General features: G+C 42.1%; 1 protein-coding gene and 1 non-coding gene across 2 annotated transcripts; both read right to left on the reverse strand.

Annotated features, from left to right (window-relative positions):
* Positions 1 to 602: 602 nt before the first annotated feature.
* Positions 603 to 24,822, reverse strand: hspa9 (heat shock protein 9). Its single transcript, XM_078411830.1, has 17 exons — positions 24,519 to 24,822; positions 21,010 to 21,068; positions 18,526 to 18,613; positions 17,258 to 17,439; positions 17,028 to 17,152; positions 16,865 to 16,938; positions 16,331 to 16,437; positions 13,822 to 13,984; positions 12,668 to 12,760; positions 6,446 to 6,655; positions 5,601 to 5,828; positions 4,555 to 4,659; positions 3,825 to 3,942; positions 3,414 to 3,508; positions 2,264 to 2,356; positions 2,012 to 2,152; positions 603 to 1,820 (listed from the first exon to the last, which is right to left on the reverse strand). The coding sequence occupies exons 1-17, from the start codon at positions 24,564 to 24,566 to the stop codon at positions 1,746 to 1,748; spliced, it is 2,004 nt and encodes a 667-aa protein (XP_078267956.1). The 5' UTR covers positions 24,567 to 24,822; the 3' UTR covers positions 603 to 1,745.
* On the reverse strand, positions 6,291 to 6,363 carry LOC144600268 (small nucleolar RNA SNORD63). Its single transcript, XR_013548113.1, has one exon. It is a non-coding gene; the product is annotated as a small nucleolar RNA SNORD63 (small nucleolar RNA).
* Positions 24,823 to 26,798: the final 1,976 nt, after the last annotated feature.

Here is a 26,798-nt window from a genome sequence, read left to right on the forward strand (position 1 = left end):
TCTAGTCTTGGCAGACAGACCACAAATGTGTGACAAAATGGTCACCTGATCTATTCTGTTCCCGTTGGCTTCTGGATTTGTTTGGGAAAGTATTTGACATATTGAGCAGCTTTTAAACTTGGGAAGAATAGGATACCTGCCAGGTCTGATGATTAAACATTCTTGCATTAGGATTAGTATCCGTTTCTTGCAATGCACCAGAAAGATCTTGAATTTAGTTAAAAGCTTGTGGAGAGTGTCCTCGGGCATTTACAACTAAAGTGTTTTGGTACTTACAATTCCAGGTAGATCACACGAGTTATTTCGCAGTTGTAGGTCACAGCTTAAAGGTCTCCGAGATGCCCAGTAAGTTAACTGGCTAGCTTCTCATAGGTTCACGACAGGGATCTTAAGATGTTCAGTATTTAATTTGAATCCATTTCAATTCAGTTTAAACTATTGTTAATCTGTGCACTACAAAATAATTTTACATCCTATAGCTAATCACACACACATGACTTAATGTTCCAAATGTAGCTTTCTAGAAATATTAACAAACTTAGTTATTCACCTTAATTTCAACCAAACACTTTTTGCGGAACAAACAGGTTACAGAAGCCCTGTCATTTCATCTTTAACATTTATTAAAAAGAGATCACAAGGCTGGGATTACTAAATATTTCCGGTTAAATTTAGTCACAACTTCATACAATGAAGAACTGGCAGCAGGAGTGCCATAAGAGCCCCTTACTCTCTGCCACTCCCTCCCACTCACTCTTCAAGATTCGAGAGCAGACGAATGAAATCAAACCTAAAAAAAAGAATCAATTTATTGTGCATGTAACTGATTAGATCATGAACAACTATTGAAAGTACCTGCATCTTTATCATCGTTTCAGTGTAGCAACTGTGTCTGATACAACTTGATCAAACGTCTTCTCATGAGCCAGAAATAGACTTTGGCAACGCAGCCTTTTCAGTTAAACAGATCATTAATAAACAAAGGATTATGCCTTGTCGTTTTTGTGTCACTTGAAGCAGCTGTTTGCGGAGCAGGAGATGCTGCTGGTAATGAACAAATTACATGATAAACCAGAAAGTTATTTGAAAGCCAGTCACCATCTAGTTGAAAGACATACAATTTCATTTTAGCTGTTGAGGACCCCCATAAATATGTTAAATATAAATCTTTCTTCTTCGAGATATTGGAGTCCATCTTATCGTTTTCAATCCAAGCATTCATTTGCAAGTTATTTTTTATCTCTTGTGCAGAAGTCCTAAAACATTATTATTTGTCAGGTTTATATTCAAACAAGTGCCACTTCCTATTTTACAACTGGGACAGGACACAAAATGCTCTTCCATGAATAAGACAGTCTGCTCTCAAAATAAAACACCAGCAGAGATCAATGGAGTACTGCATTTCACTGCCCCATCCCTAATAAAAGGAACTTATCACATACAGGAAGTTACAATCTGACTGAAAACCAAAAAGTTTATTTCTTCTACTACTCTGGCCCTTAGAGATGCATTTTTAACACAAGGTAAATTAAGTTGCAGGAATGACAAGCCTGGCATTTGTTAAAATGCAGACAATGCTGATACTTTTCACATTAAAGCAAAAACTATGTATATAGGATACTGCAGAAAATACAGTACAAAAATGAATATCGTGCAAATTCGCTCAGGAAAAAGATGTTGGCTGTCTCTGCTGTTCCCAAGCTTATGTCCTTTTTGCCAGTTCATTATAGCAATTACTAAGCCTTTTATTGTTTCTCTTCTTTCTTGTCTCCACCTTCTGTATTATCTGTGCTGCCCGAGTTCTCCCTCTCATTTGCCATCTGCAAATTAACGATTAAGCAGTTAAGAGTGCATGTTTCCAAATTTTGTTCAATTATGTTCAAGAACAAACTAGAACAAAGCTTTACAGACCTTCAGTAAATAGATTTCAAATTACAAGACTGGATATAAAACATTAACCATCCCTTTCCTAGACTCTCAAATACATAGTGAACTTAAAATCAAGCTTTACCTTCTTGTATGCAATCTCAAAGAGTTTTAATGAAGCCTGCTGTAGATTGGATGCTGCTGCTTTGATGGCTTCGCCTGTTTCTGAATCCTTACGCGCCAAAAGATCCTTCACTTTGGTAATTTCTTCTCTTAATTTATCACACTAGTTTATATAAAAAGAAAGACAATTTTCACTAAGTTTTCAACTAAACCATTTTTGACGATCGCTGAGATTTAACCCATTTAACGGCAGTCTATAATGCTAACGTTATACCTCCTCTTTTGGAAGCTGATCCTTGAACTCTTCCATTTTAGACTCTGTGTCATGAATAATTCCTTCAGCTGTGTTTACTGCTTCAACAGTTTCCTGTGGAGAAAACCAACAAAATTAAAGCCTATCCACAACTACTCCAACTACAAATTCATTAACAGGTTAGACTTTAAATATAAGGAACTACAGGGCAGAGACATGTTGTACTTATTACATTCATTGTTAGTTATCAAATTTAATCTAACTTTGAATGTATATTGTGATCAATTACATAATGGCCTTCAAAATGTTTAAAACAGAACACCAGAATCTGGAGAAAAGCTCAATTACACTGACAGAGATCACACTTAAACAGAAAGAGGATTTATGAATGAAATGAGCCTTAAATCCGTCACACAATCATTCAGAGTAGACCCGTCCTATTTCCCCAGCTCTTTGCCTGCAAACTCTTCTTGCTCAAATAACTTCCACTTCCCACCTGAAGGCCGAGGTTGATTATATTTCCATGTTTTGGAACAAAAATCCACCCTTTGCACCTAAGTTACATTGTTGAACCAAAGTTGTAAGGCAAGACAAGCAAAGAGGTGACAGGATAGCAGGGGAGTTGCAGTCACAGAAATATTGACCATGATGTTATTAAATGACAGAATGCGCTCCAGAGGCCTGCATTTGGTGCTTGTTCGTCTGTCTCATCTGCAATTCTGGAAATTATCTCTTGTAGAATACTACGTCCTACCATCTATGCTTAAGAAATCACTACTATTTTTGTCTCTGCCAAATTCCAATCCATGCTGGAGTGACCCTTTAATTCCCTGTACATTTATTTTACTATTTCGTTTTTTTCTAGGGCAAACACCTTCTTAAAAATCACAATTACCTCAGTTTTGAGAAAAGGGTAAAGCAGTACCTCAACGATCACTATTCGACAGTTTTTACACAAAGTTGTCATTTTGCTAAAATTTCCTTTTATCTTACCAGATGGTGGCATGTTGCCTGCTTTCCTGCTTTTTAATTAAATGGATTCCATGCCTGGTCTCTTACTGACATTCTCTCCCCAGCTCTAACATCTTAATTTGGAACTACCAACCTTCACTTCAACCTTTCTGATCAAAATCCTCTTCTTTTCGAGGAGCCAAACTATAAAGCTGCCTACCTTTCTCCTCCTGTCGGCTTCAGCGTATTTCTCTGCATTCTTGATCATGTTCTCAATATCATCCTTGCTCAGTCCACCTGAAGACTGGATGATAACTGGAATGGAAAATAATTTCCAAAATTTCAATTAAATAAAACATTGTCTGATAATCTTAGAAAATTGTAATGATTTAACGAGCAGTTCAAATAAATTCCAAAATCAAGTATCACAAATAGCCTACATAATAACCCCAATGCCCACAGGATCTCTATTTTTCTGCATCGTTTACTTAACAGATCCTTCACTTGAAAAAGAACTATGTTCATTTTGAAACCCATTCTAACAGTGAAAACATTTTGAAAAAAATAAAATAAAATATTTCATTTCAAAGTCAGTGGTAATGATATCTCTGTAGACGCCACTGTTACTTACTTTGCTGTTCACGGCCTGTGCCTTTGTCCCTTGCAGAAACATGGACAATGCCATTGGCATCAATATCGAATGTTACTTCAATTTGAGGAACTCCCCGGGGCGCTGGGGGCATGCCAACCTAGCAAAATAAAAGCGTAAATAAACAAAATGTGGGGTTGCCCCAAAATATTTATTTCACGTGAAATGTAGAAGAATACTGAGATGGCATTCGGATACAAGTACTTCAATCAGTGTATTAACATCTTGAATGCGAACAGCATCATATTTGCATGGGTTTCTTACATACATTTCCCAATGTACAACCTCCACTGCCTTGAAGAACAAGGTCAGCATTCATAGTCAGACACCATCCTAACATAGAAATGCATATCCACTTGGGATAAGCAAGCGACTCCTGACTGCAATAACAGAATGGCCTTACAACTGAAGCAGTTCCATCATTCAGGATAATTAGGGATGGATGTTGTGAGACAACCCATATTTTACAAGAGGAAGCAGTTCTAAGACAATCCCTTAAGAACTCTTGTTACAGAAATATAGTTCAATGTTTGGAATATTGGCTGTAGTTTTGGTATTAGGTCCAACCAAACTCTTTCATGCAAATATGCCCTGTGGCTATTTTCAAAATAATGCATACATACCACCACCATTTTGGTTCAAAAATAATTTTAAACTGCACAACTTCATTACTAGGTTCTCAAGAGTGTTGAGAAATGTCTTACATACTCACCAATGTGAACTGCCCCAGAATCTTGTTGTCAGCTGCCATCTCTCGCTCTCCCTGGAACACTTTGATCTCAACCTGTGTCTGTCCATCAGCAGCCGTCGAAAAGACCTACCGCATATGAACAGTCAACACAAGATGCATTTAGTCTGGGATGTCTGTATCTTAAAGCAAAAGCTCGATTTAAAGAGAAACTTTTATTTGTCATGAGATCACTATATCAGCAGAACTATGGACTATGTGGAATAGAGTAAGCACCCAAATAATTAAATAAGTAAAATATATTACACTCCATTTTCCCTTTTAAATAGGATTATAAAGTGCAGGAATTCATTTTTACTTGCTTGATAATTCACCACCAAACTGTGTAGTTTTGTTCTGCAACACTCAGCAAATTACAGACTGAAACAGATCTAAAATTGGCAATTTTCTCTCCACTATCTGAGTCAATGAATTTCTCATTGACCCAAACCCATTTACCAATAACACATTTACTTCTTGGTGATACCAGTAAAGTTATAAATAAAATTTATTTCTAAATAAAATTGATTTATGTTGGACTTAATGTGATAAGGATTCTATGGCAGAGATGAACACATCAAATCTCAGAGAAGGTTATCTACATAATGCAAGCAGCTACTAAAATATTATACAAGGACACAGGATGCTGGAAATCTAAAAACAAAACAAAACCACTTGAACTACTCAGCAACCTAGACTGTATCTGGGAAGAAAAACAGAGCTATGTTTTACGTTGAAGACTCCTTTGTGAGAAATGAGGAAGAGACTAGGGAGACTTGTTAAGGTCCAGGGAAGTTCGGGGAGGGAATTAGCTGATGAGATAAAATGAAGGCAACGCACGGGATGGGCTCTAGGTTATCTGGTCACTAAGTGGATAGGAACAGTTAAGAGTGAAAACATAGATTCTCCCCATAATTTTAGATCAGAATAATGCAAGGAACATCCCAACTCTACGTAATTTCAGACCATAATATTTAAGATTCCATTTACTAAATATAAGTTGTTTCTGTTAAAACTATTAATTTGCACACCTGGCCTTTCTTTGTTGGAATTGTAGTGTTCCTGTTGATGAGTTTGGTGAAAACGCCTCCCAAGGTCTCAATACCCAGTGATAAAGGAGTAACATCAAGCAGCAGCACGTCTGTGACGTCCCCAGCAAGCACCCCCCCCTGGATGGCAGCACCGATAGCAACAGCTTCATCCGGATTCACAGACTTACTGGGGGAACGACCAAAGAGCTCCTGAACTGTTGACTGAACCTGGAGAAACAAACAAAGATAAGCTATAATCACAAACACACATTATTTGGCAGCTACAACTAACCCAACATAACAAATACTTCAAAACAGAGCTTAATATATTACGTTCAGTTTGTATTCATCTTAAATTAGTTCCAAACTTACCTAAAAGACATTGACTCAAGGTTCCAATGTCAGCAGCCCAAGGTTAGCCCACCCTAATAGCCATCACTTACATGAAGGACTAGATAAGTAGTGTTATCAAGTAAATTCGAGCAAGGAGAACCCGACAGCAGAGTCCTATCCAATGCATATTTTCCAGTAACAGAAATCCCGGCTAACTTTTTCCCCGCAAACTGAAAAATATCATGTTTCTTCTCTCTACCTAAACTCAAATCAGCAGTGATCACCAAACAAATACTAGATTTTATCGTCCAGAGTATTGGTACATTATGGCCACAAAGGTGATAGGAATGTAAACACTGTGCTCAGTTATCTAAGATGCTCCCCATAATCTTTGGTCAGAATGATGTGTTTTTGTGAAACATCATGGCACAGTACAATTACAAACCACAATACCCAAATCCTTTCTCCCTCAATGATACACAAACTGGCTTTAATATCTTAATGTCACTCACCTTTGGCATTCTGCTCATTCCACCCACAAGAATGATCTCACCAATATCACTTTTGTTGACCTCAGCATCTTGCATGGCTTTCTGGCAGGGCTTAATAGTCCTCTTAATTAGATCACCAACAATGTTCTCAAATTGAGCACGAGTAATTTTAATATTGAGATGTTTTGGTCCAGATGCATCCATTGTCAAATAAGGAAGATTAATGTCAGTCTGTTAAAATGTAGACGAGACTTTTGTTAGTAAATTGCTGGAAGAACAAATACAGGTCCTCCACAGATTTTCCAGCACCTTTGATTCCAGCGCATTTCTGGATTATCTGTTTTGCCTGACCAACAGAGGTCATGGCCTCCAAGAGGAGTCTAACGATACCGGAATGGTCCTCTTAGACACCGAGATACTGCAGAGTCAGTCTCAGGAGTTGGCTATGGGAACCGATCTGGGTTGGAGTTCCAGAGTCCCGGCCACAGGGAGCAAAATCGACCCAGCGCGGAAGTCCCGATGAGGTCGAGATCGGCCGTCTTATTTTTGGAGGCGTGGGCAGGTGGAGGATTTCAAGTGCACTCTTATGGTTTTGTTCAGATGAAAAGAGGTGCGAGATAATCAGTTACTGGAAAGTCAGTGGTGGACCTGTAATATACACTCTAAGATTCTGCTAATCACTTCTAAAATCAGTAGGGTAATACAATGGCTGGAAATCACAGTAAAATCTTTGTTTTTTTCCCTGAGTACAAATGTCCAGGTTCAAGTAATTATTTGAACAAAAAGCTAATTAGAACTCTGCACATATTAATCTGAGCACAGAAATAGGCCCTTCAGCCCAACTCGGCTGTGCCAACCAAAATGCTCTACTTAAGCTAGTTCCACCAGCCTGTGTGAAAAAGTTGTACCCTCGGGTTCCTTTTCCCTCTCACATAAACAAAGGCCTCCACTCTGAAAAATAAACTACCTCCTTGCTGAAGTCTGTATACTCTGTGAAACAAGTGGTTTTCAAATACGAATAGACAATAGGTGCAGGATAGGCCATTTGGCCCTTCGAGCCAGCACCGCCATTCAATGTGATCATGGCTGATCATTCTCAATCAGTACCCCATTCCTGCCTTCTCCCCATACCCCCTGGTTCTTTTTAACGGCTAAAATGTATTTTGTTACTGCAAGCTAACAATGCTGAAAGGTTTTTATCACATTATTTATTTGAGTATCATTGCACAATTGTTGATCGGAGCAATTGCTTGTCAAATTCAATTAATTCCCGCAGTGCGACTAGCAGCTTGTGTTCTTACTGAGACAGTGGTGTCCGATTACCGTGGGGATGCCTCGTCCGCTATAACCAAAATCCGTTACAAAGAGGTCCACAATAACAAGGGTAGAGTACAGAATAATCCAACAACCCTGCCCTCATCAACCTTCTTGGTTACGCATTTCAGGCATGTGAGTGAGATTTTTTTTAAAGAGGAAAAGAGCCGAGCGCTTGTTCGGGGGTCAACAGGGGTCAATTCGTACAACAGGGGTCAAAAAATTGTTTTTTTAAAAAAATATACACACAAAATTACGAGATTCAAGCCTCTTTTAGTGCATTTCAAAGTAAAAACAGACATTACAAAATAATATGAATATGTCACTCTACATTTTAAAGTAAATTCGCACATTAATTGATAATCAGCCCAAAAAGGTGGTAACTGGCTTTCCTGCTGTGTTTTATATTTTAACCGTCTTAATTAATTTAGAAATTATATCTTGCAAATAAATTTAATATTTACTCATTACAGTTCCACCACTGATTTTCGGGCACTCTTGGTTCCAGAGCTTTGCTGGTTTATCCAGCCGGCCAAGGAAGTCGGCTATGGGGATAGATGTGCTGGCTCCAGCTGGGCTGGAGTTCCAGAGCCCTGGCCACAGGTTGCAAATTCAACCCACCGATCGGCCGTGGAAGTCCCGATGAGGTCGAGATTGGCTGCTTTGCCCAGCCTAGGTACCACATTTTCAGGGAGACTTCCAGGGCAGGGGGATTTCTCGCAGAACCCCTAGCGGAACCCTAGTGTTCATTACAAGTCGATACATCGTTTTTTTTTTCTTTCTTTTCGATCCAATTTCTCCGTTTATTTGGCAAAGTGAAAAACGCAGAAATCATGCAAAAAGCGCAGAAAATTGATTTTTAAAATGCGAAAAATTCACATGCCTGGCTTTTCAAAAAACTTCATCAGATCCATGAGACAATTCCCCACACACTAAATCACGCTGAATGGACAGCCTGTCCAAATTCACGTACACCTTATCCCTCAGAATCTCCCCCGTAATGCACCCCAACACAAATGTTATTCTTACTGGTCTATAGTTCCCATGTTTTATTTTGCATCCCATCTTAAATAAAGGAGCATGATTAACCACCCTTCGGTCCTCCAGCAACCCACCTATGGCTAAGGAAGATTCTTATATCCTAGCCAGGGCTTCCTTCCACAATTTCCTCTCTAGCTTCCCATCATTCCCTTGGATATACCTCATCAGATCCCAGAGATTTATCTTCCCTCAAACATTTGGGAACATTCAGCTCATCAACTGTAGATATGGATTATTCTCAAGATATTGCCGTTAACTCTCCCAAGTTTCCTCCTCTTCATTACTATCTCCAAGGTAAAAATGATATGAAATATTAATTGAGGACCTCGACCATCTCCTACAGCTCCACAGCTAGATGATCAATCTGGTTTCTGAGATGCCCTTTTCATTTCCTAGTTACCCTATTTACCTTAATATTCTTACCTGCCAGAGATATCTCATGCCCCATTTTTGCCCTCTTGATTTCCTTCTTATGTAGGCTTCTCAATCTCCAATACTCCTCTGGGAATACACTTGATCCCAGCTTCCTCCACAATCCCCCCAACCAGACCTTCAATTCCTCTCATTAGTCAGAGTTCCTTACTCCTGCCTGACTTACCCTTCACGCTAACAGGAACATGCAGACATTGAACACTCACCATCTCATCTTTAATTATTGGAGGTGACAATGATAATTTGGTGGAGACTAAATGAACACCATATAACCATATATAACAACTACAGCACGGAAACAGGCCCGTTCGGCCCTACCAGTCCACGCCGACCACTCTCCCTGACCTAGTCTCATCGACCTGCACTCAGACCATAACCCTCTAATCCCCTCTTATCCATATACCTATCCAATTTACTCTTAAATAATAAAATCGAGCCTGCCTCCACCACTTCCACCGGAAGCCCATTCCATACAGCCACCACCCTCTGAGTAAAGAAGTTACCCCTCATGTTACCCCTAAACTTTTGTCCCTCAATTCTGAAGCTATGTCCCCTTGTTGGAATCTTCCCTACTCTCAAAGGGAAAAACCTACCCACGTCAACTCTGTCCGTCCCTCTCAAAATTTTAAAAACCTCTATCAAGTCCCCCCTCAACCTTCTACGCTCCAAAGAATAAAGACACAACCTGTTCAACCTCTCTCTGTAGCTTAAGTGCTGAAACCCAGGCAACATTCTAGTAAATCTCCTCTGTACCCTCTCCATTTTGTCGACATCCTTCCTATAATTTGGCGACCAGAACTGCACACCATACTCCAGATTCGGCCTCACCAATGCCCTATACAATTTTAACATTACATCCCAACTTCTATACTCGATGCTCTGATTTATAAAGGCAAGCATACCAAACGCCTTCTTCACCACCCTATCCACATGAGATTCCACCTTCAGGGAACAATGCACAGTTATTCCCAGATCCCTCTGTTCCACTGCATTCCTCAATTCCCTACCATTTACCCTGTACGTCCTATTTTGATTTGTCCTACCAAAATGCAGCACCTCACACTTATCAGCATTAAACTCCATCTGCCATCTTTCAGCCCACCCTTCCAAAAGGCCCAAGTCTCTGTAGACTTTGAAACTCTACTTCATTATTAACTACACCACCTATCTTAGTATCATCTGCATATTTACTAATCCAATTTGCCACACCATCATCCAGATCATTAATGTAAATGACAAACAACAGTGGACCCAACACAGATCCTTGTGATACTCCACTAGACGCTGGCCTCCAACCTGACATACAATTGTCAACCATTACCCTTTGGTATCTCCCATTCAGCCATTGTTGAATCCATCTTGCAACCTCACTATTAATACCCAACGATTTAACCTTCTGAATCAACCTTCCATGTGGAACCTTGTCAAATGCCTTACTGAAGTCCATATAGACAACATCCACAGCCTTGCCCTTATCAATTTCCCTGGTAACCTCTTCAAAAAATTCAAGAAGATTAGTCAAACATGACCTTCCAGGCACAAATCCATGTTGACTGTTTCTAATCAGGCCTTGTTTATCCAAATAATTATATATATTATCCCCAAGTATCTTTTCCATTAATTTTCCCACCAGATGTCAAACTAACAGGTCTATAATTGCTAGGTTTACTTTTAGAACCTTTTTTAAACAAAGGCACAACATGCGCAATGCGCCAATCTTCCGGCACCATCCCCGTTTCTAATGACGTTTGAAATATTTCCGTCATAGCCCCTGCTATTTCTGCACTAACTTCCCTCAATGTCCTAGGGAATATCCTATCAGGACCTGGAGACTTATCCACTTTTATATTTTTCAAAAGTGTCCGTACCTCCTCTTCTTTAATCCTCATAATTTCCATCACTACTCTACTTGTTTCGCTTACCTCACATAATTCAATATCCTTCTCCTCGGTGAATACCGAAGAAAAGAAATTGTTTAATATCTCCCCCATTTCTTCCGGCTCAGCACATAGCTGTCCACTCTGACTCTCTAATGGACCAATTTTATCCCTCGCTATCCTTTTGCTATTGACATATCTGTAGAACCCCTTGGGGTTTACTTTTACATTACTTGCCAAAGCAGCCTCATATCTTTTTTTCGCTTTTCTAATTTCCTTCTTAAGATTCCTTTTACATTCTTTATATTCCTCAAGAACCTCATTTACTCCCTGCCGCTTATATTTATTGTATATCTCCCTCTTTTTCCGAACCAAGTGTCCAATTTCCCTGGAAAACCACGGCTCTTTCAATTTATTATTCTTTCCTTTCCACCGAACAGGGACATAAAGACTCTGTACTCTCAAAATTTCACCTTTAAATATCCTCCATTTCTCTATTATATCCTTTTCATAAAACAAAAAGTTCCATTTCATTCCTTTTAAATCCTTTCTCATCTCCTCAAAATTAGCCTTTCTCCAATCCAAAATCTCAACCCTTGGTCCAGATTTGACCTTCTCCATAATTATATTGAAACTAATGGCATTGTGATCACTAGACCCAAAGTGCTCAACACATACCTCCGTCACCTGACCCGTCTCATTTCCTAACAGGAGGTCCAACGCTGCCCCTTCTCTGGTAGGTACCTCTACGTATTGCTGCAAAAAACTATCCTGCACACATTTTACAAACTCCAAACCATCCAGCCCTTTAACAGAATGTGATTCCCAGTCTATATACGGAAAATTGAAATCACCCACAATCACTACTCAGATGACACAGATGATGAATGCTGAAATAGCAGCTAATGTTTCTTGTAATCCATCTCAAAACAAAACCAAGATGCACTCCATACTGCATTTTCCACTTCCTGCAATCTCACAAAATATTAAACTATAACAATGAACACCAAACCTGCATTATTTGCTAAACTGGGCTTTTATAGACCAGTTTGAGATTATCAGATTATTTTGTCTACAAACTGAACATGGAACTCATGGGGCAAACAGAAGTTGAACCTGCTTTGCTATTTAGTGAACACATTTCTCATCTCAATGTGACAGAGTAATTTATTGTCAAAACACCCCCATTTTTAGACTCTTTTGCGAAGAAAAAGCAACCTCGGCATTCTTGTCTAAATATTTCATTCTTCTGAACTGGAATATAATGCCCTTCCATACACACCTTCATCATTATACAACACCCTTCACCACACAAATTGGTTTCGTGAAACTATTTGCACGACACCTGAAGTTTATCCTCCCTTAAATGCAGTTACTAATATGGTTCTGAACATGGTCTCATCAAAGTCTAAAACAAAGCAATTTTTATTAGTGACCCTGAATTCTAATCCTTGAATAAATGCCAATACATCTTTAGCTATCCCATCCACATTAATTGCAGGGTTAGTATGGGAAACAGGAGTTACAAAACCCCATGTGAAAATTTCCAGGCAAATATTCTTGGGAAATACATACTGACCTGAAGGGATGAAGACAGCTCACACTTGGCTTTCTCTGCTGCTTCTCTTACACGTTGCAGTGCCATGTTATCTTTGGCGAGGTCTACACCAGACTAAAAATTAAATAAGACTTAATATAACGGTAGGTGACAAGATGTATCAGCTATTAAATCAACATACAGATAGATAAAACTAATGATATCAACACATTGAAAAAAAAGGCATGCAATTAAACTCTGTTTTGTAGGAAAGAATTATGGGGAGGTAGAAAGGCTCAAGATCAGTTGCCAAGAAATTGAAACAGACCTAAGAAATGCCCACCTTCCCATTGTACCTTTGTACGGAATAGTTCAAACTCCTGCCACATCTAGTCATAAATTATGTTGGACATTTATACAAGTCAAGTTGACTTTATTATCATATGCACAAGTACGATGAGGTACAAGTACAATGAAAAATCTTGTTTGCAGCAGCATCATAGATGTATTCACTCAAACAAAGGCAAATTATGCATAAATTACACTTACATTTTCTAAAAACGATGCAAAACAAATCAATACAATACAAAAATATAATTGGAAGGTTGGACAGTTTGCAGGAATGTAGCGGATCCTGAACCTAGTGATGTAAGACTTCAGGTTTCTGTTTCGCCTGCCCAATGGTTGCAGTGACAAGCTAGTTTACTGTTGTGCCAGTGAGGTGTGCCTGGATGGCAATGATCATTGATGATAGACGCTGATTTCTTGAGTCAGCATCTTATGCAAATACTTTTGGCGGGTAACAGGACCTGCAACAGGATGGCGCTCCTGTATTGGAATTGCTGTACCAGGCCACGATGCAACCAGTGGGGATGTTTTCTACATACATCTGTATCATCAGACCTGCAACCTCACTGTGCTTACTGTGGGATCAATCAGCTCTGAAGCACTTTGCTTCCAGTGTTTTGCAAGCATGAAGTTAAGTTCTAGTTTCATCAGACCACTGGAGATACAAGTTTGATGCTGCTCGTACTCCTCATTGATCTAGAGTTAATTCACTGGCTTTCATGAGAATTATTATAATGGAAATAACATTACCTTTTAGTGCAATGTCACACAATTAAATTAAATCAAACTAATTTAAAATGCATCCTTCCCAGCCCATCAACTTCAATAGAGCCATTGTCAATACAAACCTCCCTCTTGAATTCCTTGATGATGTGCTTGAGCAATAACTGGTCAAAGTCCTCGCCTCCCAAAAACGTATCCCCATTTGTGGATTTTACTTCAAAGACTCCTTTCTGAATCTCCAGAACGGAGACATCAAAGGTGCCACCACCCAGATCGTAGACAGCAATACTATACAAGACAGAAACTAATCCAGTTTAATGAAATAACAGACACAATCACATTATACGCAGTTCATTGCACATAGAACATGGAATAGTACAGCATAGGAACAGGCCTTTTGACCCACAGTGCTTGTGAAATTAAACCTCTCTCTTCTATCTACATGTGATCCATGCCCCTCCATTCTGTTTGGTCACATACCTATCAAAAAACCGCAAACACCATTCTTCAGAAGGATAATTTCAATCTCCTACTGATCTGTCCAGTCATCCTTCTTTGCTTCATATCTCTTGATATCCTCACCTTTCTCAGGCCTATTGAGCTTAGGTTTAAAATTGATCATAACCTTGCTCCAGCTTTCGACTATTGCTTCTCGATTCCAGTCTGAAACAGTCTAGCTTTAAATCTATTAGGCCATCAGCCAGAGAATTTGTAGCTCATATTTCAGTCAACCCAACAGCTCCATGGTATCCTCCGACTATTGTTTACAGCATCTTGTCAACGTATTATTCTTTTTCTCCATGTATTTAACTAACCTATCCATGTTACAAATGTTCTTTATCTCAACTATAATGGTAGCAAGTTCCATATTTTGATCACCATTTAAATTTTTAAAATTCTCTTAACTTTTTATTAATTAATTGGCAATCAATTGATATTTGTGAGCTTTGTTCTGTCCCACAACTAGAAACTTATTTTTAAATGCACCAAAGCACATTCCTTGTATATGCACATACTTGGCCAATAAATTCAAATACATACATCTTTTACTGAACTCCAGAAATGGTGAAAATCTCCGTTGGAGCAACAATCAGCATTTTTCTTTCATAGAGACCCTACGCAACCCTTCAACATAACAGACCTGAAGGGTCCCAACTTAGCTGATTTATTCTGCCATGGGTGATTTATTCTGCTCAATCATTAAATGTTTCTAAGACCATAACTTGGTGTGGTTTGGTCCTAAAACTGAAATACGATTTCTTAGATGCATGTCACAATTGGTAGAGCACAAATGTAGCTTTTTTGAATCCAATAGCCTTGTGTACAGTAAATGTCTAGACTAGATTTTATACCAATGTATCAGCACGACATCTATCACTTTGTACACAGTCACATTGAGAGGTCTAAATAGAGTCATAGAATGTGGAAACAGACCCTTTGGCCAAACTTGCTCACACCGGCCAACAATATCCCAGCTACCCTAGTCCCTTAGCCTACTCAACCTCTCCCTATAGCTCACACCCTCTAGTCCTGGCAACATCCTTGTAAATCTTCACCGAACCCTTTCAAGCTTGACAATATCTTTCCTATAACATGGTGCCCAGAATTGAACACAATATTCTAAATGCGGTCTCACCAACGTCTTATACAACTGCAACATGACCTTCCAACTTCTACTCAATACTCTGACTGATGAAGGCCAATGTGCCAAAAGCCTTTTTGACCACCTTATCTACCTGCAACCCGACCTTCAAGGAACCATGCACCTGCACTCCTAGATTCCTCTGCTCCACAACACTCCCCAGAGGCCTACCATTCACTGTGTAGGTCCTGCCCTTGTTAGACATCCCAAAATGCAACACCTCACACTTCTCCATATTAAATGCCATCAACCATTCCTCAGCCCAACTGTCAAATCGATCCAGATCCTGCTGCAATCTTTCACAACCATCTTCACTATCTGCAAAACCACCCACTTTTTATCATCAACAAACTTGCTAATCTTGCCCTCTATGTTCTCATCCAAATCATTGATGTACACGACAAACAGGAACGGGCCCAGCACCGAACCGAGGCACACCACCAGTTACAGGCCTCCAGTCTGAGAAGCAACCTTCCACCATCACCCTCTGCTTCTTTCCATGGAGCCAATTTGCTATCCATTCAGCTCTCTCCCCTTAGACCCCATGCGATCTAACCCTACAGAGCAGCCCACCATGCGGAACCTTGTCCAATGCCTTACTGAAATCTGTGCATACATCTACAGCTCTGTCCTCGTCAATCAGATCTGTGACACATGACCTCCCACCTTTACAAAGTTTACAATTTGTTCATTAAATTTGATTGAAATTTAACATTTTGTAATCAATAGCAGAATTCCTGTCACAAGCACCATGGAAAATCTATTCCACCATTTCTTTACTTTCTTTTGAAACACAAATCGAAGTCACACATTTCAAGAGCTTTACTATTCAAAGTTAAACTATTTTTACCATGGCAGCTATTATACTGTTGCAACAAATTCACTGAAATCTTTCAAAGTAACAAGAATGCACAAATGGAATTCAGATTCAAGAGTGTTAATCTTTGCAATAAAACAGAAACTTTGTGAATTAAAAGTTTGACTTTACATACACTTTATCTTCAGATTTGTCTAATCCATATGCTAGAGCTGCCGCAGTGGGTTCATTAATGACTCGCAGAACATTCAATCCAGATATCTGTCCAGCATCTTTTGTGGCCTAGATGGACACATCAAATATTTCAAAAATATATAAACAAACTTGTTTTTGTTTCAAATATAATTTCAGCTGGAAGTACCAGAGTGTAATGGAATCTTAAATATGCAGTATTGGTGGCTCCCCAGAACTAGTTTACATGGCCAAGTCACTGATGTTATGCCAACACCATAAATTTGATTGCTTCACATATTTAGTAATAGGTTTTGGCCCATTTTAATTAACACTTGTTTCATAAGGCACAGTTTGCAAACAGTTATCATTTGAAATATGATTGAGGATTATGCATACCACAATAAATAAGGTAAATAAGAAAAGAACCTCAATATCCCCAAGTAATCAATACTGACATGTAGCTTACTTGCCAACATTAAACTTATAAACAAATTTTGTCAGTTAAAAAAAACTTAAACTTGCATATTGTTTTTACCTGTCTTTGTGAATCGTTGAAATATGCAGGCACTGTGATAACTGCATTCTTCACAGGTTGTCCCAGGTAGTTTTCTAAAAACAAAAAAGGTGATGTTATAAATCCTTATAATCTACTTCTCCTTGAGATTCTAAAATGAACCTTTTGCCATGCTTGCACCAACCTGCTGTTTCCTTCATTTTCATTAAGACAAACGCCCCAACTTGGCTTGGAGAGTACATCTTCCCGTGAGCTTCCACCCAGGCATCACCATTAGAGGCACGGACTATTTTGTAGGACACATTTTCGCTATGAACATTTAAAATAAAAGTGTTTTTTTTTTACTGGTGAATAACCAAAACTGCAATCTTGAAAGAAGAATGATTTTTGATTACAAATAGAATTCAAACTTACGTATCCTTCTGTACTTCAGAATCCTCAAATCGCCGCCCAATTAAGCGTTTTGTTGCATATAAAGTGTTCTTTGGGTTGGTTACTGCTTGTCTTTTAGCTGGCATCCCGACTAAACGTTCTCCATCTGCTTTAAATGCAACTACAGAGGGGGTTGTTCTGGCACCTTCTGAATTTTCCAGTACCTTGAATACAAAGCAATAACTAAGAAAACCGTTCAAGCATTGGCCACACACAGATGCATTGTTTGAGGTGCATTGTTTGTATATTGGATCCCCAAAGATGTTGGTAATATACCACTTAAAAATTATTTGTTTGTTTCCTCATATGCCTCTGATAGATTAACGAGAAATACTGGCAATCCATGTTAAATAGGCTAACCCATTAATATTAGCGTAGCGTTGGTTCACAAGGTTAATTCCCGGAGTGGTGGGACTGTCGTATGTTGAAAGACTGGAGCGACTGAGCTTGCATACTCTGGAATTTAGAAGGATGAGAGGGGATCTTATTGAAACATAAGATTATTAAGGGATTGGACACGCTAGAGGCAGGAAACATGTTCCCAATGTTGGGGGAGTTACGAACCAGGGGCCACAGTTTAAGAATAAGGGGTAGGCCTTTTAGAACGGAGACGAGGAAAAACGTTTTCACTCAGAGAGTTGTGAAGCTGTGGAATTCTCTGCCTCAGAAGGCAGAGGAGGGCAATTCTCGGGATGCTTTCAAGAGAGTTAGATAGTGCTCTTAATGATGGCAGAGTCAAGGGATCTGGGGAGAAGGCAGGAACGGGGTACCTGATTATGATTATGCACGATCAGCCACGATCACAGTGTTGGCTCAAAGGGCCTACTCCTGCACCTATTGTCTATTGTGTAAAAGTCTACCATCCCTACCAGTTACTAGGTGGTTGCACCATTCATGAACCACGTTTTCTCAATGCATGATCAAGGCTTATAACCCCACAAACTTGGCTTGGTCCTGAAATCCATCACATATTCGTTCGCACACCTGGTTTCCTACAAACAACATTTTCTTCCCAACTCTAATTTTTGGTATCATCTCTCACTACAAAAACAATCCCCAACATTTCCAAATACAACAGCCCTTCTATCAATTAACAAACAATTTTCACTTACGCTTCTACAGCAGAAGCAAGATACTGCAATTCCAGTTATATGAAATAATGGATGAGGCTAGAAATGTTCAAGTTTGCATTTTGAAAACATTATCTTATAATGTAACTCTGAATTTTCTGAACTGGCATAGCAACCTACTTTTGCTTGCTTGCCTTCCATCACAGCAACACAGGAGTTAGTTGTTCCCAGATCAATGCCAACAACAGCACCTTTAATAGCTTCAGACCTGAGAAATACAAATCACAGCTATAGACTTCCATATCCATGTGAAAATATTTAATAACTGAAATTTCTGATTATAATTTGAATACACCATATTAATATTTACTTATAACTAATCACATAGTACACTTCATTCCCCTAAAGAGCAGAGCAATTTAGTAACACACACTAATACATTGCGATTGTGTTAAGTGATTGCTGTTCTGAAGACTGCTGTTCATATCTTACGTTCCACAAAACTACATTGTGATGTTTCTCTTCAATTTAAAAGAAATAGAAATAAAAAGGCAGCATCAGTGATAATGTAATTAAAGGAGACAGCTTGCAACAATAATTCCAATGATTCACGATGTTTCCAGTGTCATCACACGGTCCAGCTTCTATGTAACTCTAGATGTATAGCTATGTAGGCTCTTGACGTGTCTTTGGAGACAACTACTCAAACAGTTGTAGTTCAAGGTAGTGACAGACAATAAGTGCTAAATACTATTGTTTGTTATTTATTGTATGGATAGAAAATTGGCTTCATGGAAAGAAGCTGAGGGTGAAAGGTGGAAGGTTGCTTCTCGGACTGGAGGCCTGTGACTAGTGTTTCAGGGTTCAGTTCTGGGCACCATGTTATAGGAAATATGTTGTCAAGCTGGAAAGGGTACAGGGACAATTTACGAGGATGTTGCCAGGTCTAGGGAGCTATAGGGAGAGGTTGAGTAGACTGACGAGAATGAGGGGTGAACTTTAGAGGTGTATAAAATCATAAGAGGAATAGATTGGGCAGATGCACAGAGTCTCTTGCCCAGAGTAGGCGAATCGAGGACAAGAGGACATAGGTTTACGGTAAAGTGGAAAATATTCAATAGGAATCTGAGGGGTACCTTTTTCACACAAAGGGTGGTGGGGGTATAGAACTAGCTGCCAGAGGAGGTAGTTGAGGCATGGACGATCTGAACATTTAAGAAATGGTAAGACAGGTACATGGATAGAACAGGTTTGAAGGGATATGGCCCAAACACAGGCAGGTGGGATTAGTGTAGCTGGAACATGTTGGCGGATGTGGGCAAGTTGGGCCGAAGAGCCGTTTCCACACTATCATTCTATGACTGGATGACTCTATTTACGTTAACGATTTGAATGACAATGTAGTGAACATTGCAACACATTTGCAGATGACACCAGAATTGCTGGTACAGTGGACATTGTGGATGGATATCTTACGTTAACAACAGGATATAGATCAGTTGGGAAGGTGGGCCAAAGAATGGCAAACTGAAGTTAACACTGACAAGTGTCAGGTGCAGCACCTGTTGGGTCAAACCATGGCAGTAATTGCACATAAAGGAGTGTCGCGGAACAAAGATCTAGGAGTACAGGTGCATGGTTCTCTGAATATAGTTCAGGTGGACAGCATGGTAAAAGCGGAATTTGGCATGCTAACCTTCATTGGGAAGGGTAGTGAGTACCAAAGTTGAGATACTACGACACAGCTGTGCAAGCGTGAGTAACATTACACTTGGGAGTACTGGGAGTACCATGGCAGCTCTGGCAGCTCAGCTACAAGGATGCCATTAAGTTGGAACGGGTGCAGAAAAGCTTCACCTGGATTTGAGAGCTTGTGTTATAGGGAAAGAATGAAGCATAGGAGCATTTTTGGAGCAAAGGATTTGGACCAAATGCAGGAAAATAGACTAGCCCAAAATGCCAACTTCGGCTGACATGGAAGACCCTGTTTCAATGCTTTATATCATTACTAGGACTCTATATCTGGAATATACGAATTCTGAGAATGAGTGGAAGAAATGCAAAAAGACCCAAACAATTGGAACTTTGAAGTTTCATACATGGTGTAAAACTCTAAAGTGATAATAATGCAAGGCCATTGAGGCAATGACATTTAAAGTTCAAAGATCACATGGAAAGAGGCAACATGCAAGCTACAAGATTGCCCACCATGTCTCCAACATAAAAAGGGAAGACCCGTACCAACTTCACTATCGTTATTACAGCTTTTGAATAAGGATTTGAAATCTATTAATAAATATTTAAGCAATCCAAGATAGACACAAAATGCTGTAGTAACATAGCAGGACAGGCAGCATCTCTGGAGAGAAGGAATGGGTGACGTTTCGGGTCAAGAACCTTCTTCACACTATGTCACCCATTCCTTCCCTCCAGAGATGCTGCCTGTCCCGCTGAGTTACCCCAGCATTTTGTGTCTATCTTTGATTTAAACCACCATCTTCGGTTCCTTCCTACACATTTAAGCAATCTATATACATATAAACATGCATAATAATTCCAAATTACCAGATTATTTAGACAATAAACTAGAAATATATTAATGCTCAAAAGGTGACTGATGGGTAACAAGACCATTGCACTGGTGTGATTAATAAAAATACTCACGCATAATTACGTCTTGCCAATGTTTGAAGTACATCCTGGTTCAAACCATTCCAATGACCCTGGAAAACATCTTACTGTTAGCATTTACCCATCGTTTATTTTGTTCATTGCATTAACCAAGCCCTGGTAGTTAGTACACAACTATAACCAGCATCATTTCCTTTGCATAACAGAGCTTTATTTGTCATTCGGTACCGAAGTACCGAACGAAACTACATAGCAGTCATAAAAAAAAGAACACAAGACACATAACCCCAACACAAACATCCATCACAGTGACTCCAAACACCCCCTCACTGTGATGGAGGCAACAAAACTTCCACTCTCTTCCCCACGCCCACGGACAGACAGCTCGTCCCCGACCGACCCGCAGTCCCCGCAAGAGGATGGAAGTTCCCGTGGCCGAATCGCACCGGGCGCTGAAACGTCTCGCGGCCGAGCCGTGCGATGAAAGGCCCCGCTACCAAGCCTTGCGCAGCTAAGTCCCGCGGCCGAGCCGCACCGGGCGATGTTAAGTCCCGCGGCCGAGCCGCACCAGCGATGAAAAGTCCCGCGGCCGAGCCGCACCAGCGATGTAAAGTCCCGCGGCCGAGCCGCACCGGGCGATGTTAAGTCCCGCGGCCGAGCCGCACCAGCGATGAAAAGTCCCGCGGCCGAGCCGCACCAGCGATGTAAAGTCCCGCGGCCGAGCCGCACCGGGCGATGTTAAGTCCCGCGGCCGAGCCGCACCAGCGATGAAAAGTCCCGCGGCCGAGCTGCACCGGGCGATGTAAAGTCCCGCGGCCGAGCCGCACCGGGCGATGTTAGGCCCCGCAGCCGAGCTGCACCGGGCACTGTTAAGTCCAGCGGCCGAGCCGCACCAGCGATGTAAAGTCCCGCGGCCAAGCCGCACCGGGCGATGAAAAGTCCCGCGGCCGAGCCGCACCGGGCACTGTTAAGTCCAGCGGCCAAGCCGCACCGGGCGATGTAAAGTCCAGCGGCCGAGCCGCACCGGGCGATGTAAAGTCCAGCGGCCGAGCCGCACCGGGCGATGTTAGGCCCCGCAGCAGAGCCGCACCGTGAGGAAGAGAAAAGTTTCCCCCACCCCCCCCCCCCCACACATACACAACCAAAAAAAAATACAAAAACCATCCCAACACCGACACACAACAAAAAAAAAGGAAAAAAGACGAACAGACTGCTAGCGAGCCGCAGCCGTTAGGCGCCGCCACTTCCGCACTTTTCCATGCATTTACAGGAAATCCATCACTTATCCTTATCTACTGCTTGCAACGTCTCACAGCAACCTTTTGGAGACATTCCAACGTTTTAAAGAGATGAAATCCCCAGAAATTATAATTTAACATGCCTATCACAAACATTCCCAGATTTGCGTGGGTCTGCCACTGCACTTTTCCATGCATTTACAGGAAATCCATCACTTATCCTTTTACATCTTTCCCTCCAGCCATCCAAACACCCAAAAAGTAATTCCAAGTGAAGCTGCAATCCCCTAGCACTTTTTCCAATCTAGGGTATTGCAATCAGCATTCAGAAAGTGGATAGGCACAAAAAGCTGGAGTAACTCAGCGGGACAGGCAGTATCTCTGGAGAGAAGGAATGAGTGACGTTTCGGGTTGAGAACCTTCTTCATAAAGTGGTATCTTCTACATTGTAAAAAAACATAGATTGGCAAACCACTTTGCAGAGCTCCTGCAATCAGCCCACAAGGGCAATTCTGAGCTCACTGCTGCCTGCAACTTTAATTCACAACCCAATCAGACTTGTCTGTAGCCTCTTTTACAATAAAACCTCGTGTAAGGTTGCAGAACAACAGCCCATTGCCCATTTGAGCGCCTTATAGTCTTGCAAACTCAATATTGAATTCTACACCTTCTGCTAATTTGCATCTACATCAGAACTGGCCATTTCTGCTCCAAGTCTTTGACCTTGAGATTACACTCACTATTCCCCTCTCTCTGTCAGAGAGAATTAGAGAAGACTGCCACCACAGTTGGTTTACTCCTTCCCTTCCCACCATTGTCCTTCCAAGTGAAGCAGCAATTCCCTGCCGGGCATATCCTACAACTTTTATGTCAAATATTTTGCAAAGAATATTGGTAAAACCGTTGGAAAATGAAGCTGAAGCTTCACATCAGCAGTGATTTAATCTACAAATTCTGTCACGTTTTCACAAAAAACAAATGACAAAAAAAGTACATTCCAAGTGGGCTGATGGGTAGACTCTGGGGGTCCATTCTTTGCTGAATTTATATAACTTTAGAGACAAAAGAGAGAACTTCAAAGAGTTGCTAAGTAGACTACTCTGTGTGTCCTTCTCAATGTGTTTAATGGTCTTTTTGAAATCCCAGAGGATTCATAGCAAATGACTGATCTTGCCCATTTACAACTCGACAGGAAATAAAACAGAGTGCATTGAGAATAGTATAAAATTGTTGAGTAAGATTTGTTTGGGTTCACATGTACCCAAAGATCAAAATGGAAATTTTGACTTAAAATTTGAATTGAAACTTCAATAATCCAACAAGTTGTTGAGAAATCTTAATAATTTGGCATTTTCTCACTCATTTGTCTAGAATGAGAGCCAAGGTTCCAGAGTGCAATTGTGGCCAGAGTCCAGACTGGGGGTCAGGCATGTGGCCAAAGCCACAGTTTGGACATCGAGAAGAGGTAGATTTGTGGCTGTAGCTGGAGCCCACCTTGCATATCTCACGACTCATTTTAAACCAATTGAGTTCAGCAAACCTACCATACGACTGTTGCGTAACAAAGTGAACTTTAGGTGTTAATCGATCAAATAGTCAAGAAAATTTGTTAGCCCGGATCAACCAAAGTCCCAAAGCTGCTGGAACACATAGAAAATAGGTGCAGGAGGAGGCCATTCGGCTCTTCGAGCCAGCACCACCATTCGTTGTGATCATGGCTGATCATCCACAATCAGTAACCCGTGCCTGCCTTCTCCTCATACCACTAGCCCCTAGAGCTCCATCTAACTCACTCTTAAATCCATAATTCTGCTGTAACTCGATAACCACGTTCCTGGAAACCTTATAGAAAATAACGTTATAGAGAGAATCGTGTCAATGTATTGAAGAGAGGGGAAGGGGGAAATAGCCCCGAGACTCTTGTCAGATACAGTGTGAGGTGTTTCACAGACAGGTCAGGGCGCCGGCTGTGACTGTCCCCAGCCCGGGCATCTTCCCGCTGGGGGTGGAGAGAGGCAGCGCCCGGACCGGCCCGGACTGACTACAGAGCGGCCCTGGTAGACGGAGCGGGCAGGCGGGCCCGCACCCCACCGGGCCGCAGCCAGCCCGGCAACGGCACACGGGACCGTCCACAACCCAAGGGAGGGCCCGACGCAGGCATCCACCCGGGACAACAGGCTAACCCCCGTCCACCGACCCCCATCCACCCGCCGCGGGGACGGGCTGAAGGTCACTGGCTGCCACGGGCAGTCGAGGGCCCGGGATTGGCGGCCTACACCCGGCGAGCGGCCCCGCATTACTCACCGTGGAGGCGGCGAGGCGCCGGGACGCGGAGCGCACGAGGTGGATCATGGCGACGGCGGAGCTGCAGCGAGGGGTCGGGGTCAGGGTCCGCGCCCACGGGGGTCCGGGTGGTCACCGAGTCCGTGTGCGAGGGGTTCCGGGGAGGCACAGAGTTTGGGAGGTGCCGGGTCGGGGAGCGGGGGGTGGTCGGGGTGCGGGGGGTGGCGGGTCGGGGAGAGGAGTCTCGGAGGTGGCGGGGGGGTGAGTGGAGTCACGGAGCTTCTCGAATCCTCCACCGCCACACGTGCCCCTTGCAGGTGATGTCGTCAGAGCGCCGCCAGCAAGGACCCCGCGCCGCCGCGTCCAAGCGCCGCCTGTAGACAGAGAGATTTTATTTTCACAAATTAAAAGGGGGGGAAAGAAATGAACGCTTTAAACATCGATTCGCCTGTCGCAGATGAGGCCTGGGAAATCCATGCTGGGCTGTAGCTGCGCTTGGCGTTTGACGTGACCGGAGACGCTGGCGTTGCGTGGACAGCCAGGGCCGGGGGCCTGACCGTAAGCGTTGCTGCGAATTGCGTCAGACAGCGGCCGGGGGCTAAGGTCAGGGGTCAAGCCCACCGGGTCAGAGGTCAGCACCGAAGCGAGAGCACGTGACCGATGGCCGGGTGAGGTCACCTTGCCCCTTATTTGGGAGTGAGGAAGTTGCAGAAAACATGCTAGAGGAGTAAGATAGACCACTCGACCCTAACACCGTAACACGTCATGGCCCATGGCGCCATTTTAGTAGGCACAAACTTGCAGAAACATTTTAAAAGAAAAGTAACAACAGTCTGTGAGTTGATAGATGAGATATATTCTGCATTTTAATGGTATCATCACACATACTGTTCCCCACTGGTTACACTGCGAGAGGCAGGGCGAACGGCGGGTTTTGCCCACTAAAAAAACCTGGTCTAAACCCTGACACCCCAAACAACTTCAGACCAATCTCCAACCTACCCTTTCTGTCCAAAGTTTTGGAACGTGCTGTAGCTTCCCAACTCAAATACCACCTCTCTACCAATAACCTGTATGAAACTTTCCAATCCGGATTCCGCTCAAACCACTGTACTGAAACTGCGCTCCTCAAAATCACAAACGACATTCTACTCTCCTCCGACGCTGGCAACCTCAACATCCTCATCCTACTTGACCTCAGCGCCGCCTTTGACACCATAAATCACTCCATTCTCCTCACCCGACTTGAAACCTCCCTTAACATCACCGGCACAGCCCTATCCTGGTTCAAATCTTACCTCTCTGACAAACACCAGTTCATCTCCATTAACAACTGTAAATCCCCCACCGCTCCCCTCCCCCAAGGTGTCCCCCAAGGCTCAGTCCTTGGCCCCCTCCTCTTCATCCTCTACCTGTTCCCCCTTGGTCAATTAATCCGCCGTCATGGTCTCAACTTCCACTGCTTCGCCGATGATATCCAGCTCATCATCTCCACCAAGTCAATCTCCCCCACCACACACTCTACACTGACAAACTGCATCACTGAAATAAAATCTTGGCTTCAATCAAATTTCCTCAAACTCAATTGCAACAAATCTGAAATCATCATCATTGGTCCAAAAACGCTCACCAAATCCACCCAAAACTTCATCCTCAACATTGATGGTCTCCCAGTATCCACCTCACCTCACATCCGGAATCTTGGAATCATCTTTGATCAAACCCTCTCCTTCGACAAACACATCAAACACATCACAAAGACAACCTTTTTCCACCTCAAAAACATTGCCCGTCTCCGTCCATCCCTCTCCTCCACAGCTGCAGAAACCCTCATCCACGCCTTCATCACCTCCCGTCTGGACTACTGCAACAGCCTCCTCTATGGCGCACCCTCAAAAATCATCAGTAAACTTCAATACATTCAAAACTCCGCTGCCCGTCTACTCACACACACCCCGATCCGTGACCATATCACCCCCGTCCTTTATAAACTCCACTGGCTCCCCATCCCCCAGAGAATCCAGTACAAAATCCTCCTCATAACCTACAAAGCCCTCCATAACCTGGCCCCATCCTACCTGACCGACCTCCTCCACAGGCACACTCCCACCTGCACCCTCCGCTCTGCTGCTGCCAATCTCCTATCCCCCCACATCTGGACCAAACTCAGATCCTGGGGGGACAGGGCTTTCTCCATCGCTGCTCCCACCCTATGGAACTTACTACCCCAAAACGTTAGAGACTCCTTCACATTCAAAACATCGCTGAAGTCTCACCTGTTCAGTACTGCCTTCAACCACT

The sequence above is a fragment of the Rhinoraja longicauda genome, chromosome 14 (assembly GCF_053455715.1).
Source record: "Rhinoraja longicauda isolate Sanriku21f chromosome 14, sRhiLon1.1, whole genome shotgun sequence".
Taxonomy (NCBI): Eukaryota; Metazoa; Chordata; class Chondrichthyes; order Rajiformes; family Arhynchobatidae; genus Rhinoraja; species Rhinoraja longicauda.